The sequence below is a fragment of the Arvicola amphibius genome, chromosome 14 (assembly GCF_903992535.2).
Source record: "Arvicola amphibius chromosome 14, mArvAmp1.2, whole genome shotgun sequence".
In the NCBI taxonomy this organism is placed as follows: Eukaryota; Metazoa; Chordata; class Mammalia; order Rodentia; family Cricetidae; genus Arvicola; species Arvicola amphibius.
Window position 1 is genome coordinate 14,273,478 of NC_052060.1, and position 27,515 is coordinate 14,300,992.

Consider the following 27,515-nt stretch of genomic DNA (forward strand, 5'->3'; position numbering starts at 1 on the left):
AATGAGCATGGACCCAACTCTCTCCTATATTTAACTCCTTGACCCCTACTTAGGGGACTGTTTGAAGATTAGCTGTGTGTCACTGAGGATGGGCTTTGAGATTTCCAAAGCCTATACCAGGCCCAGTCAGCCCCCCTCTTATGTCCCCTGCCCCAACTTACAGATTTGATTGAAAGACCAGGATAAATCCAGACCCCCTAGCAGGAAAAGTAGAGCCAAAAATCTAGGTTAGCCAATTCCGTGACTTTGTTCCAGGAACTGCCTGACCACAAAGTTAGATTATAATCTTGAGAACAATCTTGAGAAACAGGGAGTTACCCCCTTGTGATTATCACTGGTATTTCCAGAATCTTCCAATGACGCCCTCCCTACCCCCTTTGGGTTGTGGTTTCTTCCCTTAAATACCCCTTCTCCCAGCTACTCGGGGTCAAACTCCTCTACCCCCGCATGGGATATGAGTCTTGGGCTCCAGCGCGCTGGTTCCTGTCCATAAACCCCATGTGATTACAGCAAGAATGGTCTCTCGTGAGTTCCTGGGGGGTCGTGTTATCCCGAGACTTGAATGAGAGTCTCCCAACTCTGGGGGTCTTTCAAGATGTAACCTCTCAGCTACTTCTCTAGTGCCACGCCTACCTGCCTGGTGCCATGGTTCTGGCCATGATCATCATGGACTCATTCTTTGAAACTTTAAGCAAGCCCCCAATTAAATGTTTTCTTTCATTAATTGCCTTGGTCATAGTGTCTCTTCACAAAAATAGAAAAGTAACTGAGACAACGAGCAATCCCAGTTTTTCTGCCTTTGTGTTGTTTCTCTCATTCGCTCGTCACCCCGGTCAGGCTCCCAGAACCAAGCTGGGGAGGACCGGTCTCGACAGAATCACCTCTTGCCAGGGTCGGGGTGCAGACATTGAAGAAATATGAATAAGGAATATGAAGACACATAAAAAATAACAGAACAGAAACCATAGAAAGTATCGGGAGGGCATTCCAGTGACTGAAATCCTGAAATTCACCCATGTTTATTTTTCCACAGCTTTTATACCCAACATAAACGGGGGGGGGGGGGGGGAGGGGAGGGGGGAAGTAGGGATGGGTATCAAAAGATTTAATTAACATGATACAAAGGATAACTCACACAGTCAATCGTTTAGTCACTCTGAGACACCAAATCATTAGCATTCTGTTTCCTAGGTTGCAAAGGTGCTCTAGGTCAGATATTCTGAAGACTGCCCCTCCCCAGGTGACCTCATAGTTACAAAAGAAGGAGCAAAAGTACATTTGCATATCCTGACCACCTGTCAGAATGGCAAGGACTTACCAGAATGAGCTATCTTAATTTCAAAAGAATCTGGCAATCACATCCTGAGTTGGGATGTGCAACTACACTTGTCAGTCTCCAAACTCTCTGACCAGCAGACAAGGTGGAAATGGGCCTGCATTTTTCAGCCACCACACCAAGCCACACAGGGTAAGGCAGGATAGGGGTGGGGTGAGACGGTTCTGCAGATAAAGGCTCCTTCTTGTGTCTAAGCCTGACAATCATGGAACACACATAAAAGTGAAAGGAGAGAACACATTCTGCAGAGCTGCCCTCTGATGTCCACAAATGTGTTTGGTACACACACACACACACACACACACTTTTTTTTAATTAAAAAAAGAAAAGGAAAATTAACTGTTGGTAAGAATTTTGAAGGAAAAGGAATCTTTATACACCCTTGAGAAGTAGTCACTGTGGAAATCACTATTTCATTTCCTTCAAATCTAAAAGTAGACCTACTATATAATCTATACCATTTCTGGGAAAACACCTAAATCAAGAGCCACATAAAATTGTAACACCTACATAGTTATGTTTATTACAGCACTATTCACAGTAGCCAATGTAATGTTCTGTCTCTGTAAGAGATAAGCCATGCCCATTCCCTTCCTGCTTGCAGACTTAGCCTCTCTTCCTGTCCCTCTCTGGGGAAGAAGCAGCTTCTGCCTCTCCCCACGTCTCCCCTTTTCCCCCTTGTCTCCCTCGCCCTGCTTCTCCCCCTTTCTGCCCTTCTCCCTTCCCTTCCATAACCACTAAATAAATGTCCAACTCCACTCTGTATGGTGTGCCTATCTGTCTGTCTCCCACCCACCACCTACCCACATGGCTTGCTGGGGACCAGCCACCTTTCTGCCGAGTGGTCGTGCGCCATCCCCACTTGGGACTGGCTGCTTTTGGGACCTCGGCAGCTTGCAGCAAATCCATTTCAGCCAAGATATGGAATCAAACTAGGTGCCATGAGCAAATGGGTGGATAAATAAAATGTGATATACACAGATATACATGCACAATTCAGTCCTTAAGAGGAATAAAACTATGTCATTTGCAGAAAAACAGATGGACATCTTCATGTGCAGGGAAATGAACCAGACTCAGACTAGAGTCAGATGTTTTCTTGCATGTATGAATCTATTGTTTTAAGACATGGAAGTAGAAGGGGACAATGGGGGGACAAGAAGGGCATCAGCACTGTGTGGTGAGTACACAGTGGTGGCAAATACAACTGAAATATTCATATACATATATATGAATATATACATACTCATATATATATGAAATTTTCACAACAGAACTCACTATTTTGTATAATTAGCATATGCTTCTTCAAAAATACAAAGACACAATTTGAAAAGATCTTTTCCTCTTTAATCATCCATGAAATGCCATCACAAGAAGAGGTTTAAGCATCAGCTTCTTATTCTATCAGCGTGTCCTTAATCAGTGAGGCAGACACACTGCCTTATACAACTATACAACTAACCTCTGTTCACATGTATACATTGGATATTTTCAGCTAGATGAAAACAACTAGTTTCTTTAGGTAAAGGACTCATGAAGAAATAATGGCCATCAGTTCTTCTCTTTCTTCTTCTGAGATGAGGTCTTACTATCCAACCCAGGATGGCCTTAAACTCAGGATCTTGCCTCCATCTCCCAAGTACAGGGAATGTGCCATCACATGGCTCCATCGAGAAGAATCTAGAGTGTTCCTTTACTGAGAGTCCGAAATTCCACAAAACCTGATGAGCCCGTAGGACCTCCATTTTATAGTGAAGGATGGTAGCACAGTGGCTTACGGTTTTCCAGTCAGTCATCTACTTTTGATTTTGAAATTTTAAGACAAACCTCAAGGTTCTCCATTTCAGTAAATTGAATGCAAATTCCATTTCTCAGAGAGTAACACAAGCAGTCTGGGGTCCTTTGCTTCCCAGGCACTGAGGACTTCTGAGTGCCTGTGACTCAGAGTTCTCAGTTCAGTAAGCCGCCCTATGAGGCGGGCAAAATGCTGGGGCTCTTCCCGATGGTACAGTTTTGAATATTTAAACAAAAGCTGGAGGACCGGTTCTTGTAAATTTTCTACGTGCTGCTTATTTTTAAGACATGGACGATCTGAAAAACATGTTTATCTTAAATGTTGACTTAAAGTGGTAGAAATAATGAGTTCATTTAAGATGATGCAGCTATTAAATAATACAAGTCACAATTACTTAAAGATCCCTAATTCACATTAGACTTGATAATTGTCTTTGTTCCTCATTTTATTTAATCTCACTATATTCCATTGCACTATGCTCTACTTTTATCACACTTTTCAGATCAGCTCCCCAAAACATAGAGCATTAATTTCCACACAGTCCCAGGGGAAGGAGAGAATCAGTGAGTAATGGTGGGAAGAGAACAGCCGTGAGAGGCTTGCCTGGATCTTTAAAATAGCAAGTAATGTCTCTACAGCCAACAGGAAGCAAAGGGTAAGACGTTGTGGCTTCCTACCCTGAGATATGAGCCAACCGGGAAATTCTGAAGGCTTCAGCAGCCTCATCCATGGGGTCACTAACTATGCAGCAATGAACCCTACAGGCTCCCTTTATTGTACCTATATTCTTAATATGCAGTGGGTGGGGGAGGAGAGACAAATACATCTTAAGAAGCAAAAATAGAGGGCTGGAGAGAGCACTCAGCAGTTAAGAACACTAGCCACTCTTCCCCAATACTGGGGTTCAATTCCCACACCTACATGGTGATTCACGACCATCTGTAACTCCAGTTCTAGGAGATCTGACGCCCTCGCCTGGACTCACAGGCACTGTGCACATGGGGAGCACATGCAGACAAGGAAGACATACACATCAACAAAAATATACGAATAAAAAATGTTACAAAGCAAAAATAAAATGAGAATGTGCTATAGAGAGAAGTAAACAGCAACAGATAGGACTCTGAGCAAAAAGAGGCAAAAGATGAATCAATAACAGTGGCCTCTGCACAAGCGCTTGCCATGCTCAGTGAATCTCTATGTCAAAAGCAATGTGGCCAGGTAGAGGATGAAAAAGGAAAAAGAACAATAGAGAATAATAGAAAGACTTTTAGCTTCAATTTGTACAAAATAGGAAACCACCAACGGGTACAAACAGAGGAATGAATGACATGATCTGACTTACATTTTCAGAGAGTCCCTCTCAGTACTAATGGAGAGAAAGTCAAAGAGCATAGAATCAGAAAATTCAGTTAGATAAGTGGATTCAAGTACACTGCTTAGGCTAGAAACAGTAAGAAGTAAGCCAGGCAGTGGTGGTGCACACCTTTAATCCCAGCATTCAGGATTCAGGGGCAGTTGGATCTCTGAGTTCGAAGCCAGCCTGGTCTACAGAGTGAGTTCCAGAACAGCCAGGACTACACAAAAAATAAATAAATAAAAGAAAGACAGACAGAAAGAAGGAAGGAAGGAGGAAAGGAAGGAAGGAAAGATAGGATTAAGTGCTAGAGATATACTTTAGAATTGAGCCAACAGATTTGATGCATATGTGTTATTAGGATAGGAGAAAGAAAAGATGTTAAGGATTTTTTTAATTCGCACCTGCAATTTGGAAGATGGAGATATGGTTTAGTACAAGTTGAGGGGAAATATAAAAGGATGAGGTTGAAAATTCTCTGAAGTTCAGCTTTCGGCATTTTAAATTTAAAATACCTGTTCAATAGTCACATGAGCTCTAAGCTACTGCTCCATGCAGAATTTGTAGCTGAATTCCTAAACTGAACTGAAAGAAAGAAGACTTTTATGGTCAAGCCAGGGTGAACTTTTCCTAGGTAACACTCTTAGCTGGTTTTCCAAATATTCAAGCTCAGGTAACTGTAAACACTGCTATCCAATACTGGAAAGTGGATAATGAAATCTGGCTGCATTGGAGCCTACACGATTGCCCTTTCAATGAGCGTACCTAGTGAGCCTTCTTGAACCCTGATGCCACAGAAAGTCAGAATAAAAAAAAGATCACAAATCTGTCCTGCCTGATCAATCAAGACGGGGCAGGGGTACCCTGGGAAGACTTCCATGGCCTGAAACAGTGTGGTACCCATGTTGAGCGACTGCCTCACTTTAACCTGGAGCCAGTGTGTAAAGCAGACTACATCATTTAGAGACGATGATGAATTGACACAAAAAGCATGAGGAGTCCTCCCAACACACCAGAGCTCTTCATCATGGCTACAAAACGCCACCTGAAAGCTCACAGGAAACAGGAAGTCCTATTGCTTTCTTTTAAGTGCTTATGAGCTTCTCTACCAAACATAACTAATGGGTTGAGTAAGATGAAGACCCAGGAGAACTGACCCGTAGGATCAGCAATGCCAAGAACCTGAAGCTATTGACAGGTTGTGGTGAACTGGACGGGATGGAGTGAAATCTGACTGTGGAGGGTTCAAGAGTAAGAGGAGTAAAATGGAGATTAGATTACAGCTAACTCCCTAAAGAAACTTTGTCTCTCAGGAGCATGGGAGAGTGTATCCAAGAGGGCATAAGGGCAGGAAAGCCATTTTGAGATGCAGGAAACTACAACACCACAGAGAGCTTAAAGGAGTCTCATGGAACACACTCTGATGGAATGATCAGTGCATTCGACTTCAGTGAGCAGACTCATAACCAGCAACTTCGTGATCCCGCGCAGATGTCACCCAGTGCCTTAAAGCTGGCAGTTTTTACCTGAGAAGAGCACTGTTGTTGCTGTAAGCAGAGCATATTCAGTATCTGTTACATTAAGTTCTCTCATTCTTCTGTAGAAGTAGGACAGTGAGGCAATGAATTCTTTAGTAATACCTAAAAAGATCAATAGAAGTGTATTTTCATCAGAATGTAACAGATGCAAACACATTGTGATTATCTTTCTTTCTCTCAAATCTAAGAAAAATGAAGTAAGGGCGGGACTCAGGATGGCTGCCTCTGTGACTGCCAGCAAGAACAATTCCCTTTGCTGTGCTCTTGAAGGCCATGCCTGAACCTCAGTAGTGGGCTCATTAGGTGGGCAGTTGAGAAAAACCAGAACAATGGCAGGGGGTCACCATGTGGACCAAATAGGAGGCTGTGGGACTGAGAGCCTTTAGCCTGCAGAAGCCCCTCTCTGGGAGCTTCTGTATTATCCACAGTAAGGCTTACTCTTCTACCCATAAAAGTGGTTGATACTGTGATGCTGGCTGTATATGACATCAGCATCCTAGGAAACTTTGAAAAGCACCTGAAAGAATAATTCAGAAGCGTCCCACCTATGGATGGAAAGAATTGCAGTGTTGTAGCCAAAAAAAGATGGTTACAAACAGAAGGCTCACTGGTGACCTGTCTAACATTAATAAATGTAGTCGCTGTGTCTACAAAGGGTTTCACCACTGAAACACTCTTGGCAGACAAACCAGGAACTGTGAGAAGAGCCCATGACACTCTCCTTGTAATAAAATTAAAAGAAGGGAGAAAAGAAAGCAAGGCCACCCAGTATGATACTTTGCATTGCACGATGTTACCAGTTAGGGTAGCAGAAGGACGGCCTTCCTTGAAAAGGTTTTCCAAAGAATAAACATTTTCATCACTGCCCTGATTATGTGCTTTCCGTGTACGAGCTGAGGGCTTTGATGGTCTCATAGTACCTAGCAAAAGAGAAAAATACAAACTCTAATTTTTCCCCTAATCATTATATAGAGAGTAAATTCACTATCTTTTCAGAATCCAACATAACTATCGTGTGAAAAACAATCCCCTAAGGTAATATCTTTAGCATTTTTGTTACTGGAACGTAAAACCAGATTAATAGCTCATATTTTGTAGAGTGTACAGAAGACCCTCCAAAATGAGTTTTCCATGATACTATAAAGAATGTCTTTCTTAAACACCCACACCCTCCAAGCATTTCTTTAGTGCATCAGAGGCTGCAGTGACTCTAAAGCAAACACTATTCAAACAATCACCGACGAGGATATCAGGAGTCTCCCATTAGCAACCTTATGGTTTAGTGTATACAGGAAGAACAACCAATAAACAAGTAAATTTAAAAAGGTTAGCCCTGTAGCAAGTGCAGCTAGTGAAGGCAGCTGACATTGCTGGCAAAACGTTTTGTTGTTTTTGTTGTTTTTGTCATTTTGCTTCTTCCCTTATCCTCAACCAACATAGAACTTTTGAATTATTGCATGCACACACTAGAACAATGATGGGTTTCCTGCTCTATTCAAAAGGTTGATTGATTTAAAAAAAAAACGTATTTCTGCTGGGCAGTGATGGCACACACCTTTAATCCCAGGACTTGGGAGGCAAGGGCAGGCAGATCGCTGTGAGTTCGAGGCCAGCCTGGACTACAAGAGCTAGTTCCAGGACAGGCTCCAAAGCCACAGAGAACCCAGTTTCAAAAAATCATAAATAAAAGAAATCTGATTTTTGTGGAAGTGGGTACTGGATAGTAGGTTCAACACTAGCCTACTTTACTCCACCACAGAGGTGCTCTACAGATAAGTAGCCTATAGTTGTGAGTTTCAAAGCAAGCATACAGCCTTCACCCAGAGCTCCACTGTGTCTTAGAATCATTATTGCCTTAATGTTTAAAAACCTGTAAAAGTCCTCCCCATTAGAAGAGCCTGGCTTAAGAGCACAGAAGCCCCCACCCACCCAAGCCAAGGAGCTGTTGGCTGTTGACAGCTGCTGTGGGGGGAGAATACAGTTTCTTTCTTTAGAGGCTTGGTCCCTCAAAGTTGACAACCTCCAGCGGATAAGCCCACACCCATGTACATATGAGTAGCACCAATTAGAGTCACTGGGTTATTTTTAAGAAGGGTAGGGAAGGACATGAAATTAGGAGAAAGAAGTGTGGGGAGTCCTGGGGAGTTGGAGGGAGAGGAAGTGGGGTGAGTGTGATTGAAAAAAATTTGTATACATGTAAGAAATTCTAATGTGGGATTCCCCTCTGTATGGTATGAATATTACCAATGGCTAATAATGAAGCTACTTTGGCCTATAACAGAGCAGAATACAGCAAGACTGAAAATCCAAGCAGAAATAGAGGGGGAAAGAAGATGGTGTCAAGGAGATGCCATGCAGCTGGTGACGGAGAAGGATGCCAGAACCTTGTCGGTAAGCCACAGCTTGTGGCAATGCATAGATCAATAGAAATGGGTTAAGATATAAGAGCTAGCTAGAAATACGACTGAGCCATTGGCCGAACAATGTTGTAATTAATATATTTTCTGTGTGAATATTTAGGTCTGGGTGCTTGGGAATGAAAGAACAGTCTTTGTTTACAAAAAGTCTAACAAGAATTTTAAAAAATCAACTTTAAAAAGAATGACTTTGGTGAGAGAAAAAATGCTAACTAGATTAATATATTAGAAAACTATAAACAGCTATCATGAGGCGTTTGTTTCTACACTAATTGGTAAAATAAAATGAAAAAATAAAGAGGCTGGTGATGTCACTCAATGAGTAGAGTTCTTGCTTAACATGCACAAGGCCCTGGGCCCCATCCCCAGCACCACATACACCAGGCATGGAGATATGCATACGTCGTCTCATCAGCTGGCAGGCGGGAGCAGAAGCATCAGGAGTTCAAGATGCTCCTTGGCTATATAGTGAGTTCTAGGATGCCTGAGGTACATGAGAGTCTATTTCCAAAAACCAGTGCTTAAAAATGTGTTTGTGTATGTAAATACTTAATATCACATAATTTGTTGCTAAGTTTAACATGACTATGTGAAAGTTAAACGAAAATCTTTTTTTTTCTTTTTACTTTCAGAGGTTGATTCTTTCCCACTGTAAAGCTGGGCTGCGTGAAGGAACATCACTTCAGTCTTTGATTCCTTCTGTAATGCGCTCTGATCCTCACTGGTTAAATTTTCAAATCCTTAAAAAATACAAAGCGTGAAGAAACAAGAAAATCAAAAGATAATATTCATGAATTCAATGTTTAAAAAATATTTCTTTACCTATCATCCCTAAATGCTTCTTGGGAATAATCACAATACATAAATTCAAATCTGAATAAAATTGTTGATTCTATGTGGTAATATTTTAGACTTTTATCAGAACTAGGGGACACTTCTCTTCCAGAAATAACAGATCAAATATAGCTGCTTTAGCCTTGAAGAATGTAATTTTATAATGAGCTACTGTACCTACAAATATAAAGAAACTGAGTTATATATAATTAGGTTTTAGTCAACTGTGACTTGTTCTAGTACTGCAGGGAATTTCTTTGTTTCCTGATTCATCTGAAAAAAAAACTACATCATTATAATAAATTTTGTAAATATTTATATTAACACCCACCTGATTAATTGAAGTAGATAAAATAAGCTTTTTTTTAAAGTTAGAAGTAGCATTACTGGAAAAATAAAGTTTTCTACTGAAGCCAGGGCCTCCCACACATTAGACGAGTGCCCTGCCACTGAGCTGTGTCTCACACTGGAGGTTTTGTTTTGCTGTGCTACCCCTTTCCCTTTAAAACAGAGAACTGGGGGCTGGAGAGATGGCTCAGTGGTTGTTAAGTGTTTGTTATTCTTGCAGAGGACCTGGGTTTGGTTTCCAGCACCCACATGATGACTCACAACCGTCAGTAACTCCAGTTCCATGGGATCCCACATTCTCTTCTGACCTCCATGATATGGTGTGTACATGGTATGAATGCATAGTTGCAGGCAAAACGTGCATAACACAATAAATAAATAAATAAATAAATAAATAAATAAATAAATCTTTAAAAAATAATGAAACAGAGTTTTACCTGGGAGTCCCTTGGTAAAATTCACCAGCATATGTATGTGTAGGACTGCTGCCTCGGAGAGTCGCAGAAAACTTAGTTCAGGGTTGGAATACTCCTGCAGCTAATCCATAAAAAAAGAAATCAAATTGATAAATGGTATTTTCTTTCAGATAATTACTGATGTTTTAACCATTTTTGCTATCATTTCTTAATAACAGTCATTACAAGTTATTTTTTTCCAGTGGTGGACACATACAAGCATACTTGTTTCCCCTAGAGGGACCGTGAATTGTTGGTGAGCAGTCACTATGGTATTCATAAGATGATGTTCATCTTGAGTTAGTGTCATGCTTTCCTGAACCTGTAAGGAAACAGAGGGCACCTGTAAGGTGTGCCTAGCACACCCATTGTCAATCAAGAAACAGCAGATGGTATGGAAGCAAAATCTTGCCCCTTTTCCAGATCTGGTGGTGGATGATACAAGCTTGCTGTCTGCTCCGTCGTCTTCCCCTTGGACATCCGAGTAAAGGGCACTCTGCTGCTTGAAGTTCTTGCGTAGTCTCTTTGACTTACACTGGATCTCTGTGAGCAAACCTGTGATGTTACAAAATTCACACAAAGCGTTCTTGTCTCAAAAAATAACACTGTAGGATTTGATGAAAATGGTCTTAAAGGAATAAACAAGCATAGGCGTCTCTTGTGCGTGTGTGCTTTAACTAGCTGTCCGGTATTACTTTCCCGTCAGGCTATCTTGTTTCCTTGAAATATGGCCATACCAGACAAAAAGTTATTTTACAGAAAAACTCATTTCCAAGGTGCAATTAATATGTAAATATTTTGTGTAAAAATCTAAACATAATTTGGAAATGAAAAATTAGCTCTTACTTTCTGACTTTACTAAAAAAGACTCTCTTAGGATTTTCGAAATAAGCTAAGTCAATTTTTCCTACATGCCAGACAAAGCATTTAGTTATTTTTCAAGCATGAATAATATTTATTTGGGGACTGTTTTTGTTTGTTTATTTTTAAAGATTTACTTTTAATGAGTTTGGGTGTGGTTATGCACCCATGACTGCAGGTGCCCACAAATGCGAGAGGTGTCACATCCCCTTGAGCTGGAATTATTCTTGGTTGTGAGACTCACAATATGGGTGCTAGGACCTGAACTCAGATCTTCTGCAAGATCAGTGCATGTTTTTAATTGCTGAGCTGTTTCCCCAGCCTGACAATTATTGCTTTTATAGAATGTTTAATTGTCCATTGGTGCCTTTACTGGACCAGCAACAGCTACCATAAGTCACTACTCAAAATTATGCAAGTGTCAATATACCTGTCATATTCATAAATATTTAAAACACACCTATTAAATAAAAATAAATGAGGAACTGAAATATACCACAAAACAAACACATTAAAATCCTTCTATATTATTATTTGTCAGAGAACAAGAATACCCAAAAATAGGTAATCATTTTAAACCTATCAAGTATTGGATATGGTAGTTATATACCGGTAACCCAACTACTCAAGAGACTATAGCAAGGTGATCACACACTGAATCCAGCCTTGGAAACCTGGGCAGAACCTGTCTTCAATTTTTTTTTTAAGTAGAAAAGGAGTCTATGGGTGTAGCTAAAATATATGGGAAACGTGAGCTCAACCTTCAAGGCCGCAAGAAGGAAAACTAAAGAGGAAGAAGAGTAAAAGGAGAAGGAAGGGAAAAGGAGGAGAAGGAAGAGAAGAAGGATGAGGGGGAAGAAAGGAGAAAAGAAGGAGAAGGAGGAGGAAGTGATGCTCAATGCACTAGACACATGACGATATTAGGACAACTGGGTAAACGTGGTATGAAGAGCTACAGCAATGGCGGCGGGATACGGATGACAAGAAAATGTGAATAAGGCTTATGTTCACCAGTCACAATAATTGTGCTCATCAATTCTTTGTTTCATCTTGCCACAATTCAATGTGGTAATCCCCTCTATATGCTATGAATATGTTTTATTACCATTGATTAATAAAGAAGCTTTTTTTGGTCTATGGCAGGGCAGAATAAAGCCAGGTGGGAAATCTGAACAGAAATATATATAGAGAGAGTAGGTGGAATCAAAGATGTTGTGGGAGCTCCTTCTGCTCCTTCAGCCAATAGCCGCTGAGATACCAGCCCATTGGGGCGTGGTCTCTCTTTTTAAAAATGCGGCCACTTCCCTCTGCTCGCTCTCTGGCTTCCGGCTCCGCTTCTGACGAGCTTCTGACGACTAGGCTCCCTTCCTGATTGCGCAGAGGGCTGTTGTCTGGAACGGTGATCTGTAAGTTTTTTCCCCTTTAAATAAATAACCATTCTATTAATCATAATTCCAAACTGGTGTGGGATTGTTTGTGATTTACACCATCACAAAGAGACACCGTTTGCTGCCGAAGGAGAAAAATGTCATGTAGCCACCCAAGAAGAAAGAGGTAACAAGCCACGAGCCTCATGGTAAAATATAAAATAAGAAGTGGGATAATTTAAGATGTAAGAACTAGCTAGAAATGTGCCTGAGCCATCAGCCAAATAATGTTGTAAGTAATATAGTTTCCGTGTGATTATTTGGGTCTGGGTGGCCAGGAAATAAAGTACAGCCTCTGCTTACAGTAATTCCTTAAAGTTACAGCAAAGGGTGCTTCATTTTGCTTAGAGAGTCCCTCAGAAGACTCTGCGTTCCTTTCACAAGCATTTTCTGACACAGGTTAAAAGGCAACTTTTGGTCCAGGTACGGTGGCAGACGTTATTAATCCCAGCACTTGGAGGGCAGAGGCAGGGGGATCTCGATGAGTTTGAGGCCAGCCTGGCAGATTTCTCAAGTTCCAGGCCAGCTACATAATGAGATCCTGTCTATAAAATAAGTTAATAAATAAAAGACAATTTTTTCCAGGGTTTCTTCGGACAGAATTGTGTCTCCCAAACCTCATATGTTAACGTGCTAATCTCTAAGGGTATTTGGAGACAAGTCCCTATAGCCATGTGTTAACTGCTAGTGGGCTGTGGATACCTGGATATCAGGAAAGCTTTTGAGAACTACTACCTTTAAATTTTGCACTTTTTCTACTTGGTATATAACTTTAGGTTAAGTAACATAAAAATACAAGATCATTAAACTTATTATGTATTTTATTTTATTTTATGTGTGTGTGTGTGTGTGTGTTGCTTGCACACATGGTTCCTGCAGAGGTTAGAAGAGGGTACTGGATCCTCTGTAACTGGGGCTGTGAATAATTGCCATGTAGACTAGGAACTGGGCAAGAGCACTAAGTGCCGTTAACTGCTGAGCTAACTCTCCAGCCCCAAAAGAACTTCTAATGAAGATGAATCTTTGACTGATTCCAAAACTAGAGCAAAATAGTACAGAGCAAAGTTTATGGAAATCACTACTTAAATTTAAAATGCCATCCATACTGAGCAAACAATGTGCATATGTGTGTGGTGTGCATGTGTCCATTTGTAAACAAACATGACAATATTCAAAATAACTCTTAAAGAATGCTTTGTTCTCAATAAGGTTGGAATTTTTTATTTTATTTTTATTTTTTGGTTTTTCAAGATGGGGTTTCTCTGTGTAACAGCCCTGGCTATCCTAGAATTCCCTCTGTAGACCAGGCTGGCCTCAAACTCACAGAGATCCACCTGGCTCTGCCTCCCGAGTGCTGGAATTAAAAGCATGAGCCATCACCACCTGGTTATTTTATTATTTTTAAATTCAATGTTATTGTACAAAGGGGAGTATGAAAGCAGCCCCCCCCCACACACTAATACAAATTATGCAGCTGAGCTTCCCACATTTGTGGAAATCATAGGGGTCAGCACATCCCGGTACAATGGGTGAGCCTTGCCCCGGGAACCCACCTGCATTAGCATGACTTCCTTGCCAGGTAATTAAAGTCGGAAAAAAGCTGAATTCCCCTCAGAAAAACAAAACCAAGCCACAAACACAACGGCACTTACATTCTGCCAACATCCCCACTGCCTTGCACTTCTTCAGTCTGCACTCTTGGCATTTTCTACGCATGTACATATCCATTTCACAGTGGCCGCCATTCTTGCAACTGTAGACTGCATTTTTGGTGATGCTACGGCGGAAAAAACCTAAGGACAAAAGTTTTCAAAGTTTAATATTGATATTTTTAGCTACTGCTCATTTTAATAACATTTTACCTTCATAATAAAGTAATCAAGTTAACTAGATTATTTCAATAAAATAAAATATGTATTTCTTAAATATACATTTATCTGGAAAGTTACCTAATTCTTTCCAAACGGTGTACTCAGTCCTCCATGAGGTTGTCCCTTACGCTATAACATCTGGAGATTATCACATTAAGATGACTCTATTCTACTATAGGTAAATTACCTGCAAGAATTTTTTAAACATTTTACAGAATATCAAGATCCCACAAAGCATCGCTCAATGTTCCTTTGATAGAATATGTGATCATCTAAAACAAAAATGTCAGAAAAGCCTCTCTTTCCTAAGACCCCACATTTTGATTTCTGCCCACAAAGGCAGGAGTGCCCCTCCAGACTGTCCCGCCCCCTTGTGGAGCACTTCCCCTTCTGAGGAGAAAGCCCTTCTCTTCCCTCTCCAGCAGCTCTCCTAATTCTATAGGGGAATCCCTGCCATTCTCTGCTCGCTCCAGCGAGGTTGCCAGCTTAGTCAATGCCCCTTCTAAAGTTCTGCTGCATATTCATTTCGGTAGACACTTGAGAGAGTTGTTTCATGATTTCAATTCAACAAAATAAAAGCTCAGCTTCGGTTTTCAAAACTGTGCCTCGTTGTTCAGCTCAGTTTCAACAGTGAGATGCTGAATTCAAATTTCCTGTAGTCTCCATTTGGCAAGTCTTTGCAAATGTTGAGAATACTTAGAGGTAAAATTTTACCCTGAACATACATGTTTGTTTATGTTACATTGCCCTAACTGTTTTCTGTTGTTTGGATTGATTAGTTTTTGAGGGTGCTAGGATCAAATCCAAAATGAGGTGCTAAGTGCCCAGGCACCTGCCTGCATTCCCATCCCTACATTTATTGGTTAAGGAAGGGTTTATAACCATTAGAATTGAAGACTCTCACTCCTCACAAACACTGCCTTTTGTGTCCAGACTTTCAATTGCTTCTCTTTCTTTACAAAGGAAAAAAAATCTTTTGACTTAGAATCAGATTTTCTCCAAGAGTGTAAATTATTTCAACCACATAAAAAGATGTCATGATTAACTTTCTGATCTTAATAAAAGGTCATGTTTTGTTCCAGCACTAAATTCTTCCAGGAAAAAGGAAAACCTTCGCTTGTATGTATTGAGTTTGATACTGAAATGTGAAACTCCTCATCAAAAATGAAGAGGCAGATCTGGTAGGGAAGGTCCTTAAATATCAGCACTTGGGAGACAGAGGCAGGTGGATTTCTGCGAGTTCAAGGAGAGCCTGGTCTTTACAATGAGTTCCAGGGCAGCCAGAACTGCATAGAAAGACCTGGTCTCAAAAAAGGAGAAGAAACAGAAGAAGAGGAAGAAGAAGAGGAGGAGGAAGAGGGGAAGGAAAGAAATTAACCCTAGTATCTGGCATGGTGGTACATGCCAGCACCTTTAATTCCAGCACTTAGAAGGCAGAAGCAAGCAGATTTCTTAGGGTTCAAGGCCAACCTGGTCTACATAGTGAGTTCTAGGTCAACTAGGGCTACACACTGAGACCCTGATTAAAAAAAAAAGAAGGAATAAAGGAAGGACAGAAGGAAGAAAAGGAAGGAAAGAGAGAAAATAACCCTAAACTTAACATTTTATTCTCCTGCCTTTGATACAGACTGGTCCCTTTAAAACTGCTTCTCCCTGGTTTTGTTTCTCATGGCTTACACTTGATCTTAGCCCAAAGGCTGAGAAGCCATGATTGCTCAAGTTTTCTAAAGTGTTTTCTACGTGTGTGGGTGTTCTGCTTGTGTGTGCACATCAGGAGTGTGCAGCGCTGTCTGTTTTGCTGTGACTTAGCCCTTACCTTTGCAGCCTTCACAAGTAAGTGCGTTGTAGTGATATCCAGAGGCCTTGTCACCGCAGACCACGCAGAGCTCATCTTGCCCCTTCCAGGGGAAAGAGCAAGTTGGTCTGGACCTTTGTATGCCAGGGAATCCATCCTCCTCATTGTGAACAACCATATACGTGGACTGACTCAATTCGTGAGCATCAAGTCCACTCCAGCCGCCACCACCGAAGTGTGGATCCAAGCCATATGTGTTGAAATGGCTTTGTAAAGATGGGGACTGTAGAGCTGGAGGGAACTGAGCAGTAGAATACGGACAATAGGGTGGGTCTTGGAAATCGGTGTCACACAGCTGGTAATGGATTTGTTCTGGCAAAATATCTAGTTTTATTGACACAAAAAAGAATAAATAAATAAATATCAAATATTCATAATTGTTTTCAAACTTCAAAATGTTTTTTGTTCAACAGAATGTTAGTTCAACACTGCACCTTAGGGCTTCCTGTCTAACATAATAGGAGCACAGTATATGGAACTAGAATACCAAATAGATGCTATCACCCCAGAAGAGTACAGAGGTGGATCAGGAGCCAGAAGAAAGGGCATTAGTTGCTAGTGGTGGATACACTAATCTAGTCTCTCTCCTTAGGGAAAAGGGAATATACCCAGATTTTTAATTGATTTTTCCCCTACCTTTTGCATTTCCTTTGTTATGGTTACTGCCTCAACACATAAGTGGGAAATCTGTCCCTCTTGGAAACAAGTCTTCTAGGAAGCAAAACCCTAAGCAGAGAAGGCTACTGGCACAGTAAAAATACATTCAGAATCCCACACACAGGCCCAGAGGCAGGCTGACCACAGCCATGCCCCATAAGTCCTGTGTTAACTAGGCCATTGCCTGAGCTCCTTATCTAGAAATGATCTTGGTACTTTGCAAACACCTGCCTATCTAAGTCATACAGAGAGGTGCCTCTTGGTATAATTTGGTAATGTCAAGTTTGGACCCACTTCCTGATATGGGATTCCATTCTCTATGTATACTATTGGTTAATAAAAAAAAACTGTCTTGAGCCCATGATAGGATAGAACAGAGCTAGACAAGGGGTTGGGAGGTGGAAGGGGACATGGACTAAACTGAATGCTGGGAGGAAGAAGGCAGAGATAGGGAGAAGCCATGTAGCCCCACTGGAGTCAGACAGAACTTTACCTGTTAAGCCACTGACACATGGTGATACACAGATTAATGGAAATGGGCTAAATTAATATGTAAGAGTTAGTAAAAAAGAAGCTAGAGCTAATGGGCCAAGCAGTGATTTCAATAATATAGTTTCTGTGTGATTATTTCCTTGAAATAATCACACAGCTGGGAAAGAACAAGCAGCCTTCCTTGAAATAAACTGGCGCACCAACATGGTAGACTAAATCCATATAAAACCTGAGAAAGCTTAAAATCCTAGACATAAAAGAACAGAGTTAAGCTTGGTTTGGTAGCAGCATTTTCTTGGGTGGGCCCTGTTTACTAGAAACAAGCAGAGGCATGGCTCTTTTAAGAGAGGTCTTCCTGATTCAGTAGTAGCAGGAAAAAAGTTGCCATTTTGAAATGCTGGCTTTCTGGGCTGTGCTGCCAGCACAAACTCTGACAAGGTCCAGCTATGGAGCATTTAAATGGTTTTTGTGAGCAGAATGCTATACCTTGCTTAATGGCAACATAGATTGGCTGTGTGCATAAAAATGGGACTGTGAGCATGGTTCTCAATGGCAGCCAACAGCTCTGAAAGGCTTAACTGAGCAGGGCAAGCAGGCACTGCCATATTTCCCCTAACAATGGTGCCGATTAAGTTCATTAGAAGGGCTTAGTATTTTAAGAAGCACTTATGGTCAAAAAATAAATACAGATACACAATAAAGACAAATTCAGATGAAAAAGACCTCTAAATGAGACACAGTGTGTTTAAAAAATGCATGTAGGCTTAGGAGAGAGAAGATAAAGAATAAAGAGAGTTATAAAAAGAAGTAAATGGTTTATTAAAAATGAAAAAGATGGAGTACAGTCATATATTAAAGGAGTAAAGATAATAAAAAATAAAAATAGAGTAAAAACAAGCCACATGAAGATGAAATATGCACAGAGTCTGGATTATGCATATTATTGTGTTTTCATTGAATTTTTTGCCTAAGAAGGAGCTAAGTACAGAGAAATATATATTTTATTGTATGGGCTGCTAAGCTAAACCAGCATGGATATTATAAAGGTATCTTGACTTGAGAATTTGGGTCTAAGGATATGTTGCTTTGGAAAAGAGGTTCTTCTTTTGTTTCCACAGAAGATGAGGACCTATGGATTTCTTCTAGACTAATGTGGTTTGATGGATTAAGGCACCCTGAAAGGTCTCTGTGAACAGCCCTCAAAAAATTACTTTGCCAAATAAACACAGGAAGCAGTTTGGAGAAGAACTGTACCCATATTCCAAAATATTGTCTATAAATGTTTGTTTACATTTAAGGGGGAAATATGATATAGAGATGAATACTTTGCATTGGTATGGATCTTGGTTTATTGATACAAATTTAAGGTCAATTTTGTTATACTGTATATATATATTTTTGGTCTTGATTAAGGTATCATGTTTGTGCGACTCTTTAAAAATGCAATGTATAATTAAGAAATATAGGTTAGAGAGTCATCTATAAGTCAAGCTTGTAGTCATGTTAGTTAGGTTTTCTAGATATATAGAGACATATTTCAGTTAGATAGGTATTTTTCAAATCATTCAGAGGCCTTCAGAATATGGCATTTAAAATGTTTAAGAGGTTAGGACTTTTCAGAGCTGGGCAGTGGTGGCGCATGCCTTTAATCCCAGCACTTGGGAGGCAGAGGCAGGCGGATCTCTGTGAGTAAGCCAGCATGGTCTACAAGAGCTAGTTCCAGGACAGGCTCCAAAGCTACAAAGAAACCCTGTCTCAAAAAAAAAATACAAAAAAAAAGAACTTTTCATGACAATGAGACACATCTGCTCCTGGCAGCACCAATCTACTTCAAGAGAAAGATGGGCATCGAAGAGGCTCCTTGTGGAATTTGTTAGCCATTTGGGCAGGAGACTGCTCTTGCCTGGACTGCTTGATGAACTGGACATGCAGGATCCACAGAAAAATGACTGCTGAACTTGTTTAAGGAAGCTGAGAAAGTCCTTCAAGGTTCCTGCTACATGAAAGAGTCTGCCTGACATTCTACAGCACACAGAAGAAAGTGACTGACAAATTGCCAAAATAGGTGGAATTGCCTTGAAATTTCCTGCATTATGGAAAAGTCTGCTAGATACTATGGGTCTGTAGGCTGAAGATGGTTGTCCCAACGATACAAAAGAACTGTAAGTGACTGTCCATGCAGTGAGATGTCTCTGTAATTTCTAGAGTTTGGGAAGTTGTTCACAATGTACTTCCTGTTTACTTAGGTAATATTATATATCTTTCTGGAGTCTTTGATGGAGTTGAAGAATTTATAGTTATAGTTTTCCTTAAATATGATAAAAGATAAAGTAAATATAGCTATTGTAACTATAAATCTTGTTTGATACCTGTTTGGTTATATGTAATTTTACTATGTTAAACTGGGTGGTTGGTTTTTTTTTTTTTTTTTTTTTGAGACAGAGTTTCTCTTTGTAGCTTTGGAGCCTATCCTGGTACTTGCTCTGTAGCCCATGCTTGCCTCAAACTCACAGAGATCTTCCTGCCTCTGCCTCTGCCTCTGCCTCTGCCTCTGCCTCTTGCCTTTTGTTTTCCAAGACTTGCATTAAGATTAAAATTTCAGGTATATTTGGGTGTTGGGGAGATGACCCAGTAACTAAGAGCCCTTGCTGCTCTTGCAGAGAATCCGGGGTTAAGTTCCCAATATCCACTTAGTGGCTCACAACTGCCTGTAATTCCAGGAGCAGGGGACCTGACACCCTCTTCTCACCTCCCCAGGCATTTGTGCTCACGGTACACAGAAGACCCACTCAGTCACACAGAGACATACACGTAAATTAGAGAATAAGTAACTGAATCTTTACAATTTTTTCAAGGACTGGAAAGGCTATTGAGCCTTTAGTTCAGGTTCAGTTTTACATAAAAGCTCACCTCTATTTGTCCTTAAAACTAACTCCAATTCCTCCAAGTTAATTTTTTTAATCGTCTACATTTTTTAGATTTATTTATTTTGCGTGAGAGAATTTTGCATTAATGTATGTCTGTGCACTTCTGGTGTGCCTGGTGCCTGAGGAGGCCAGAGAAGGGGACTGAACCCTCTGGAACTGGGACAGACGGTTGCGAGACAGCTTATGGGAGCTGGGAATCAGAGTCTGGTCTGAGTGCTTAGCTTAGCTTAACTGCTGAGCCATCTCTCCAGTCACACACACACACACACACACACACACGTTTTAACAGATCTACTACAGTTTCTTACTACATACCGAAATGCTGTGCGGGTTCAGCAAGACAGTACCCATCAGACGCAGTGACATAGGTATTTGCCATTCTCTGATCCAGTTTCTACTGCTTTGTTGACTTCAGCAACGTTAGACACTTTCAGAATAAAACCTGAGGTGGGAGAGAATTGCAACAGATTACTTATGATTTTTATTAAATTACAATATAAAGCCAGATGTGGTAGCGCACGCCTGTAATTTCAACACTCTAGAGACTGAGGCAGGACAATCTTCATCGTTAACAACCAGGACTACATTATAAGTTCAAGACCAGCCTGAGCAATATATCAAGACTGTCCCAAGAAAACAACCAAAAGTTGCAATATTTTCTTTTGTAAATAAAAATTTTAAACAGGTTAGATTGCTCAGGGGGTAGAGAAGCTTGCCACAGAAGTGGCAAGTTCAATTCCTAGAACTCATGTAAAGGTGAGAAAGGGGCACCAACTGCATAAAGTTGTCTTCAGCCCTCTACCTGAGCTCAATGACACATGCATTCCCCACATACGTCATGTGCGTGAATGGGCTCACACACACACAATGTTTTAGAAAAGAAAAACAGGGGGCTGGAGAGATGGCTCAGTGGTTAAGAGCATTGCCTGCTCTTCCAAAGGTCCTGAGTTCAATTCCCGGCAACCACATGGTGGCTCACAACCATCTGTAATGAGTTCTGGTGCCCTCTTCTGGCCTTCAGACATACACATAGACATATTTTCAAACACCAAATTATTTAATTTTGCGAATTTCTTGTTGCTTAGCCTTTAAATGACTTAATAAACTTGGCAATAATCATTCGAAGCATACCAAATTTGAAGTTACAACTCAAACACTGTTCCAGCGCTTATTTATGGACGATGTATTATACCTCACTGAACCTTGGCTTCATCAGTTATAGTACCAACACTCTTCCAGAAAAGGTATTGGAAGGAGCAGATTAGTGCATGTGAAACACAGCTTTTAACACAAACTCATTCCCCAAAACTACTGTTCTAGGAGACTGAAGAGACGGCTAAGCAGCTAAGAGCACTTGCTGCTTTCTCATAGAGCAGAGTTTGGTTTCCGTCTCAAAACTACCTGCAACACCAGCGCCATGCATTCCAGCATCTTTTCCTGGCCTCCACAGGTGCACGCACACACACATGCACACACGCACACACACACACACACACACACACACACAGAGAGACAGAGACAGACAGACACATGCACACAGACACACATGCCCACACGCAGGCACACACAGAGACAGAGAGAGGAGAGAGATTTTTGTTGTGGTTTGGGCAGGTATAGTGGCACACGTCTTTAAACCTAACACTCAGGAGCCAGGGGGCAGAGGGATCGCTCTGACTTTGAAGCCAGCACAGTCAAGTAAAGAGTTACAGGCCAGCCAAGGTAACATAATAAGACCTTGTCTCAAAGTAAATAAATAAATCTTTTTTAAAAAAATTATTCTGTTGGGTAGCAGTGGCACGTGCCTATAATCCCAGCACTCAGGAGGCAGAGGCAGGTGTTTCTCTGAGTTCAAGGTCAGCCTGGTCTACGGAGCAAGTTCAAGGACAGCCAGGGCTGCACAGAGAAACTCGGTCTCAAAAAACAAAACCAAATATATATATTCTAATGGTTTCCAGATCTCCAGGTTCAAAATTAAGGTAAAAGTCAAAACCAGACCTCTTCACGAATACAGCGGAAGCTAAAGAGTGGGAAATGGCAGCTTTCACATCCTGTCCTAATCCTCTAAATCCTTTGGAAATCCTCGTCCTCCAGCACACTGATAAGGCAAAAACAAAGCCTTAATATCTGTGCTGCTGGAATAATGACAACAGCTCCTCAGATTTACTTTTAATAGGAAGACACAAAAAGTGAAAATTGCGAGGAAAACATGATCAAAATCTAAGACTACGCCTTACGGATAATTTGTTAGTTGTTGGTATTTCCTGGGAAGAAACTCCGGAAACAGTGTCTTTAAATAGCCCTAAACAGGAAGCCACAGTTTTGAGGCTGGGAGCTATCTAGAGGGGAGAAGGTCACTCTAGAGGCAGTCCTATTTTGCAGTTTTATCCCCTGCTTACAAGATAAGGAGCTGGCACTGTGGCGCATTCCTCAGGAGGCTGAGGCAGGAGGTGAGTTCGAGGCCAGCCTGGGTTACACAGAGACACTTGAATCAAAGAAAAGGAAAAATACTATTCTCCCCCCCCCCCCCAAAAAAAAAAAAACAAAGAAGAAAATATTTGCAGAGATTTTGAAAGGTTTTCTTTGGCTTATTTATTGGTTTTGTTTTTTGTTTTGTTTTGTTTTTGAGATAAAGTCTTCTTTAGTCCAAGCTGGCCTTGAACTACTTACTCACAGATGTGTCACCACGTCCAGCAAAAATGGGACTTTTTAATCATGCCCAAAATGCATATAGATGATTCTGAGTATCTGAAATTATTTTTTAACTTTTCTTTGGTGTGTCGCTCATGTGAGCTATGTAACTAAGATTTCTCTCTCCACGAAGATTCCAATAGCTATACGTCTGAAAGTCGAGTCCTGTTTGGCCTAAAGGATCTAGGCTCCTTTAAAAGCACATGAGCCCCCCACCCCCACCCCAGTCCTCTGCTAGTACTGCGCCAGTCACATATGCTATGTATGAAGGAGGGATGCCTCTGAGTGAGTGTACTTGCAATATGAAGCTTCCATTGAGGAGTAACACCAAGTTGTGTGAAAGCTTTTCCACTTAAGTCGGTTGACTCCCCTTACATATAAAAAGAATTGTGCAGCTCTCTTTTTCATCTTCCTCTCGGAGAGGGAGCTTCGCTTCTGCCTCTTTTCCCCCTTCTCTGTTCTCTTTTCTCTCTCTCCATCGTCTCTCAAGGTCTCTCCTCATCTCTCCCATCATCTCTCCAGCAATGCTATCCTCGGTCATCCCAGTCAGTCATCTCATCTCTCTCCTCTCCCCTCTCCCTCTCTCCTTTAATAAAGCTTTATGCCTAAAAAAAAAAAAAAGAATTGTGCAGAGGAAGCAAATCTCTGTAAGTTCGAGGCCAGCCTGGTCTACAAGAGCTAGTTCCAGGACAGCTAGTACTGTTACACAGAGAAACCCTATCTAGAAAAAGGAAAGAAAGAAGTAAAGAAAGAAAGAAAGAAAGAAAAGAAAGAAAGAAAGAAAGAAGAGGAAGGAAGGAAGGAAGGAAGAAAGAAAGAAAGAAAGAAAGAAAGAAAGAAAGAAAGAAAAGAATTGTGAGTTGAATGTAGTGGCAATACTTCTGTAAGCCCAGCCCTTGGAGAGTAGAGGAAGGAAGATGAGAAGTTCAAAGCCAGGCTCAGCTACACACTGAGCTTGAAGCCAAGCGTAGTGACGTTGTGAGTTCAAGACCAGTCTAGGTCTGATTTGTGTAGTAATTTTAGCAATACCATCTATTTCTTTCTAAACTTCTCTTTTTGAGTCTCAATCAGATATTGGAAAATGCAGATGAACGTGGAATATTGAAGTTGTTATTCACCTGACTTTAAAATTGATTGTACTGCTGGGTGGTGCTTTTAATCCCAGCACTCAGGAGGCAGAGGCAGGTGGATCTCTGTGAGTTCGAGGCTAGCCTGGTCTACAAGAGCTACTTCCAGGACAGGCTCCAAAGCTACAGAGAAACCCTGTCTTGAGAAAAAAAAATTTAAAAATAAAAATAAAATAAAATTGATTGTATTTATCACTAAGCCTCATAGAGCACAGCATTAAATAACTAAAATAGACTGAAAATTAAAAATCAATCCACATTGCTTACATAAGACTTTTCTGGTTAATGGTTCACCTGACAAGTCATACTGAACAAAAGACAATTTGACCACACAAAAGTACCTTGTAATAATGCCACTGTCAGGGTTCATGTTATAAAAACCAACGTTCTAAAATCACATTCTTCTTACCGTGGTAAGAAAAAAAAGGCCTTAAAATAGTGGCTACATCAGATCTGTTACCGTCAGATCTGGACCAGTTATAATCCAGGATGCGTGGGAGAGGTAAACATCAATTACCCTCTTGAAAAGAGAGGTCTTTCAAAACATGAAATCCCTACCTGCTTTGTGTGCTCACAGTAACACTCGCATGACCTCTACCTTCGATTTTTCACAGTTTAATTCCACGACAATGTTTTTATTTGCGAGTTTTGATGATAAAGCTCTTAAAATATTTAACAGGAGTATCGTGTATAGATACGTAGCAAAAAATAAAACTTTCAAAAGTGAATTACAGATAAACGAGTTTTAAACATTCAGTAGGATTACGAGATGGCGCATGCCATCAAGCGTGCTGACCTGACCACTGACACCTCGTGACGGAACGAGAGCACCCGCTCCCGCAGTCGTCTTCCGCCCTGCGCACACACGCCACCGTCCGTGCATCCGCACAAGCACACACACTCACAAACGACACAAGTAAATAAATACAACAGAATACAACTTTTAAAACACTCAAGTAGATTAATAGTAAACTAAAGGCATGAGAAAGTTTCTGCCTGGCCATTGAGAAAAGCCTTTGTGGATCTGGAAGGATTGTGTCTTGTTATCGTTCATAATAAATATTTATTTAAAACAAATAACTTAGCTAGAGAGGACCTTTTATCAAGATAATCAACTTGGCATGGATAAAAAAAAATCTGCTATCCCTTTAATAAATATAACTTTACTAAAAGTATATTTTTTCACAAGTTGTCTCTGGTATTCTGCTAAAAAAGGCCCTTCATTCTATAAAGCTTCTACATTTCCTCCTCAATCAAAAATTGGTGTCACAATTTTCATCTATCTCGAGTTTTAGCAGGGAAAAAACACTGATTCTTGATATCTATATGCACATAGTAGGAATTTCATGATTTTTAGTTTTACTCTTGCAGCGTGTACCATTTGAATTATGAATAAAAACACGGCATAAATTAATATAGGCCAGAAGGAGATTGCTCTAGAAGGAAAAATATTTCCATTTTTACAGTACTTCTAAAAGAATAGCGCATCACTGCAAAAATGTTCTGCATGGCAGAGTTGTTCTTTTTTGCGTGGTGACGCATCTTCGAGCCAAAGTTCTCCAGTCAGAATTTACCCTAGCCGGAGAAAATGAGAAGAATGTCTCTGAACAGCAGAAAGAAAGGTTCATCGACTCCTTTATGAGAAAACTTTAGAATATAGAAGGCACTTCTATATTGTGTGTGTGTTAACCTGTAGCTTTGATAGTGATTTGTTGACATATAGTTAACTCATAAAATTCAGCCATAACTATAGAATTCGGAATATTCATATTCGATGCAGCTGCCATCACCATGTAACTCCAGAGCACCTTAATGCCTTCCCAGCCCCCAAATCCATGAGATGTCATCGCTCATGCTCTTCCCCGAACACGGCCATCACCTGTCTCCTCTTCGCAACAGTTCACCTAGTCTAATTAGTTCACGCTCACAGAGCCACACAACTGTGCATAGTTTCTTTAAAAAGCTATTTTACCCATATTATCTCAAATATTTAATAGATTAATAATGATAGCAGAAAAGAAATCATGCTAATATTTAGGAAATCAGTAAAATTATGAAATTAATACATTCTATATTTCAGAAATAAAAAAGCATAGTCTGCACCTATTTCCCTAGTCTAATCTTTGTATTTATAGCATCGTAACAGTTTCGACAGAGATGTCGTTAACAGAGTATACTTCATGTTGTTCTGAACCTACTTATGGTCTAGCCTTTCAAGACTGTAAACACGATCAGTGAGTTCATCACTTAAAGACAGGTTTCACTTAGCAAATGGAACAGGGAGCATCATTCCAGGATAACTCGCATTCTTAGATCAGCTGTCACCTAAGTCCAGTCACAGCCCGAAATTGATTTGAGCTTCTCTAGGCAAGAAGGAAATTACTGCGTTATCCGCTGCACTCCCCAAAATATTCTGTTTTTAAGGAAAATGACTTTTAGGGCTTAACTCTTATAGTAACAGCCAGATTATTCAATTTTGCAAAAAAGAAATTGTGATGGTAGAGGCTATAGATCTCAAAAATGACCTTTCTATTAACATTATACAGTTTGGCAAACAGATAAACTGACCACAAAATTGGCATTCATATTTAATTCAGACAACAGAAGATGTTTTTTAAAGCGTCTTATTTTAGAGAAAAAAATATACTCACAATTCGATGATGTTACTACAGGCTGGCCTCTTCCTCACAGAACGTGTACGTAGGTTTAGCAACTGCGCTGACCTCCCAGCTGAGCAGAGCGAGCACTTTCCCTATTATCAGAGGCTGGACGGGGACACTGCATCCACTTAGGCTCCAGACACTCTGCAGAGCAACTCCACAGCTCTATCTCACAGACAAACTTCCCACACAATCCTCTCTTGGGTCAAAACAGGGGCAATTACAGGCGGACATAAATCAAAATATGGACCATCAGGGACCAAGGCCTTTGAGACCTGCAGGTCCTGCTCTTCAGAGCTCCTTACTGTTTACTTAAGAAATGCTTTGTTTTCTTGGCCAAATCTGATATTCTTCCACTTTGGGTATAAAGCACTAGGAATTTACAAACCAAGGAATGTATGCAGAAAATGGGGTGGCGTGCAGGAAGAGGTGGGGTCCACATTGATTGAAAATCCATTAACACAGGTGCTGGGAGAGTTCAACTTTCTTGTCTCGTGTCTTCTCCCCACAGAAGTTGCTAAACCAATTAAAAGTATGAATAACGATTTATAAACCAGTGCAATGTTCAATGTATATATTACCCTCTGTGCTTCTCTTCTCTCCCATTAGAAAAAGTGTAATAAAAACAGAGAGCAGTGCTCGCTTAGGTTCTCATAGCTAATTAGTAACAGAGAGATGAGAGTCCACAAAAATCCAAGCAAGATATGTAAAAAACTTCACTATCATTTTGTAAGATGTCACTTACATAAACAAAGTGTGCTGGACACTAGGCTCATGAGCTCAACCCTCAAGGCATTCTTAAGGAGGCGAGGTTAAAGGCAGTTCCGCTGTTAACCTCTGATTTGTTGGTCACCGGTCCTCTGACCT

The 27,515-nt window shown here is 40.6% G+C and overlaps 1 protein-coding gene and 1 non-coding gene across 5 annotated transcripts; both read right to left on the minus strand.

Moving 5' to 3' along the window:
• Positions 1–2,669: 2,669 nt before the first annotated feature.
• Positions 2,670–27,242, minus strand: LOC119801380 (bile acid receptor-like). 4 transcript variants are annotated; one of them, XM_038311948.2, is made up of 11 exons: positions 26,640–27,242; positions 20,489–20,615; positions 16,059–16,421; positions 14,024–14,164; positions 10,496–10,638; positions 10,301–10,405; positions 10,066–10,165; positions 9,073–9,186; positions 6,827–6,949; positions 6,018–6,131; positions 2,670–3,430 (listed from the first exon to the last, which is right to left on the minus strand). In XM_038311948.2, exons 2-11 carry the CDS (start codon positions 20,550–20,552, stop codon positions 3,183–3,185), a joined length of 1,515 nt encoding a protein of 504 aa, XP_038167876.1. In that variant the 5' UTR covers positions 20,553–20,615; positions 26,640–27,242; the 3' UTR covers positions 2,670–3,182. The 4 variants fall into 4 exon arrangements, 2 of the variants coding, with proteins under 2 accessions (XP_038167876.1, XP_038167875.1); XM_038311947.2 differs by having other exon boundaries at positions 10,301–10,638; XR_005283176.1 differs by having other exon boundaries at positions 3,406–3,430; positions 6,018–6,949.
• LOC119801537 lies at positions 13,799–13,958 on the minus strand. The gene has a single exon (XR_005283224.1). It is a non-coding gene; the product is annotated as a U1 spliceosomal RNA (small nuclear RNA).
• Positions 27,243–27,515: the final 273 nt, after the last annotated feature.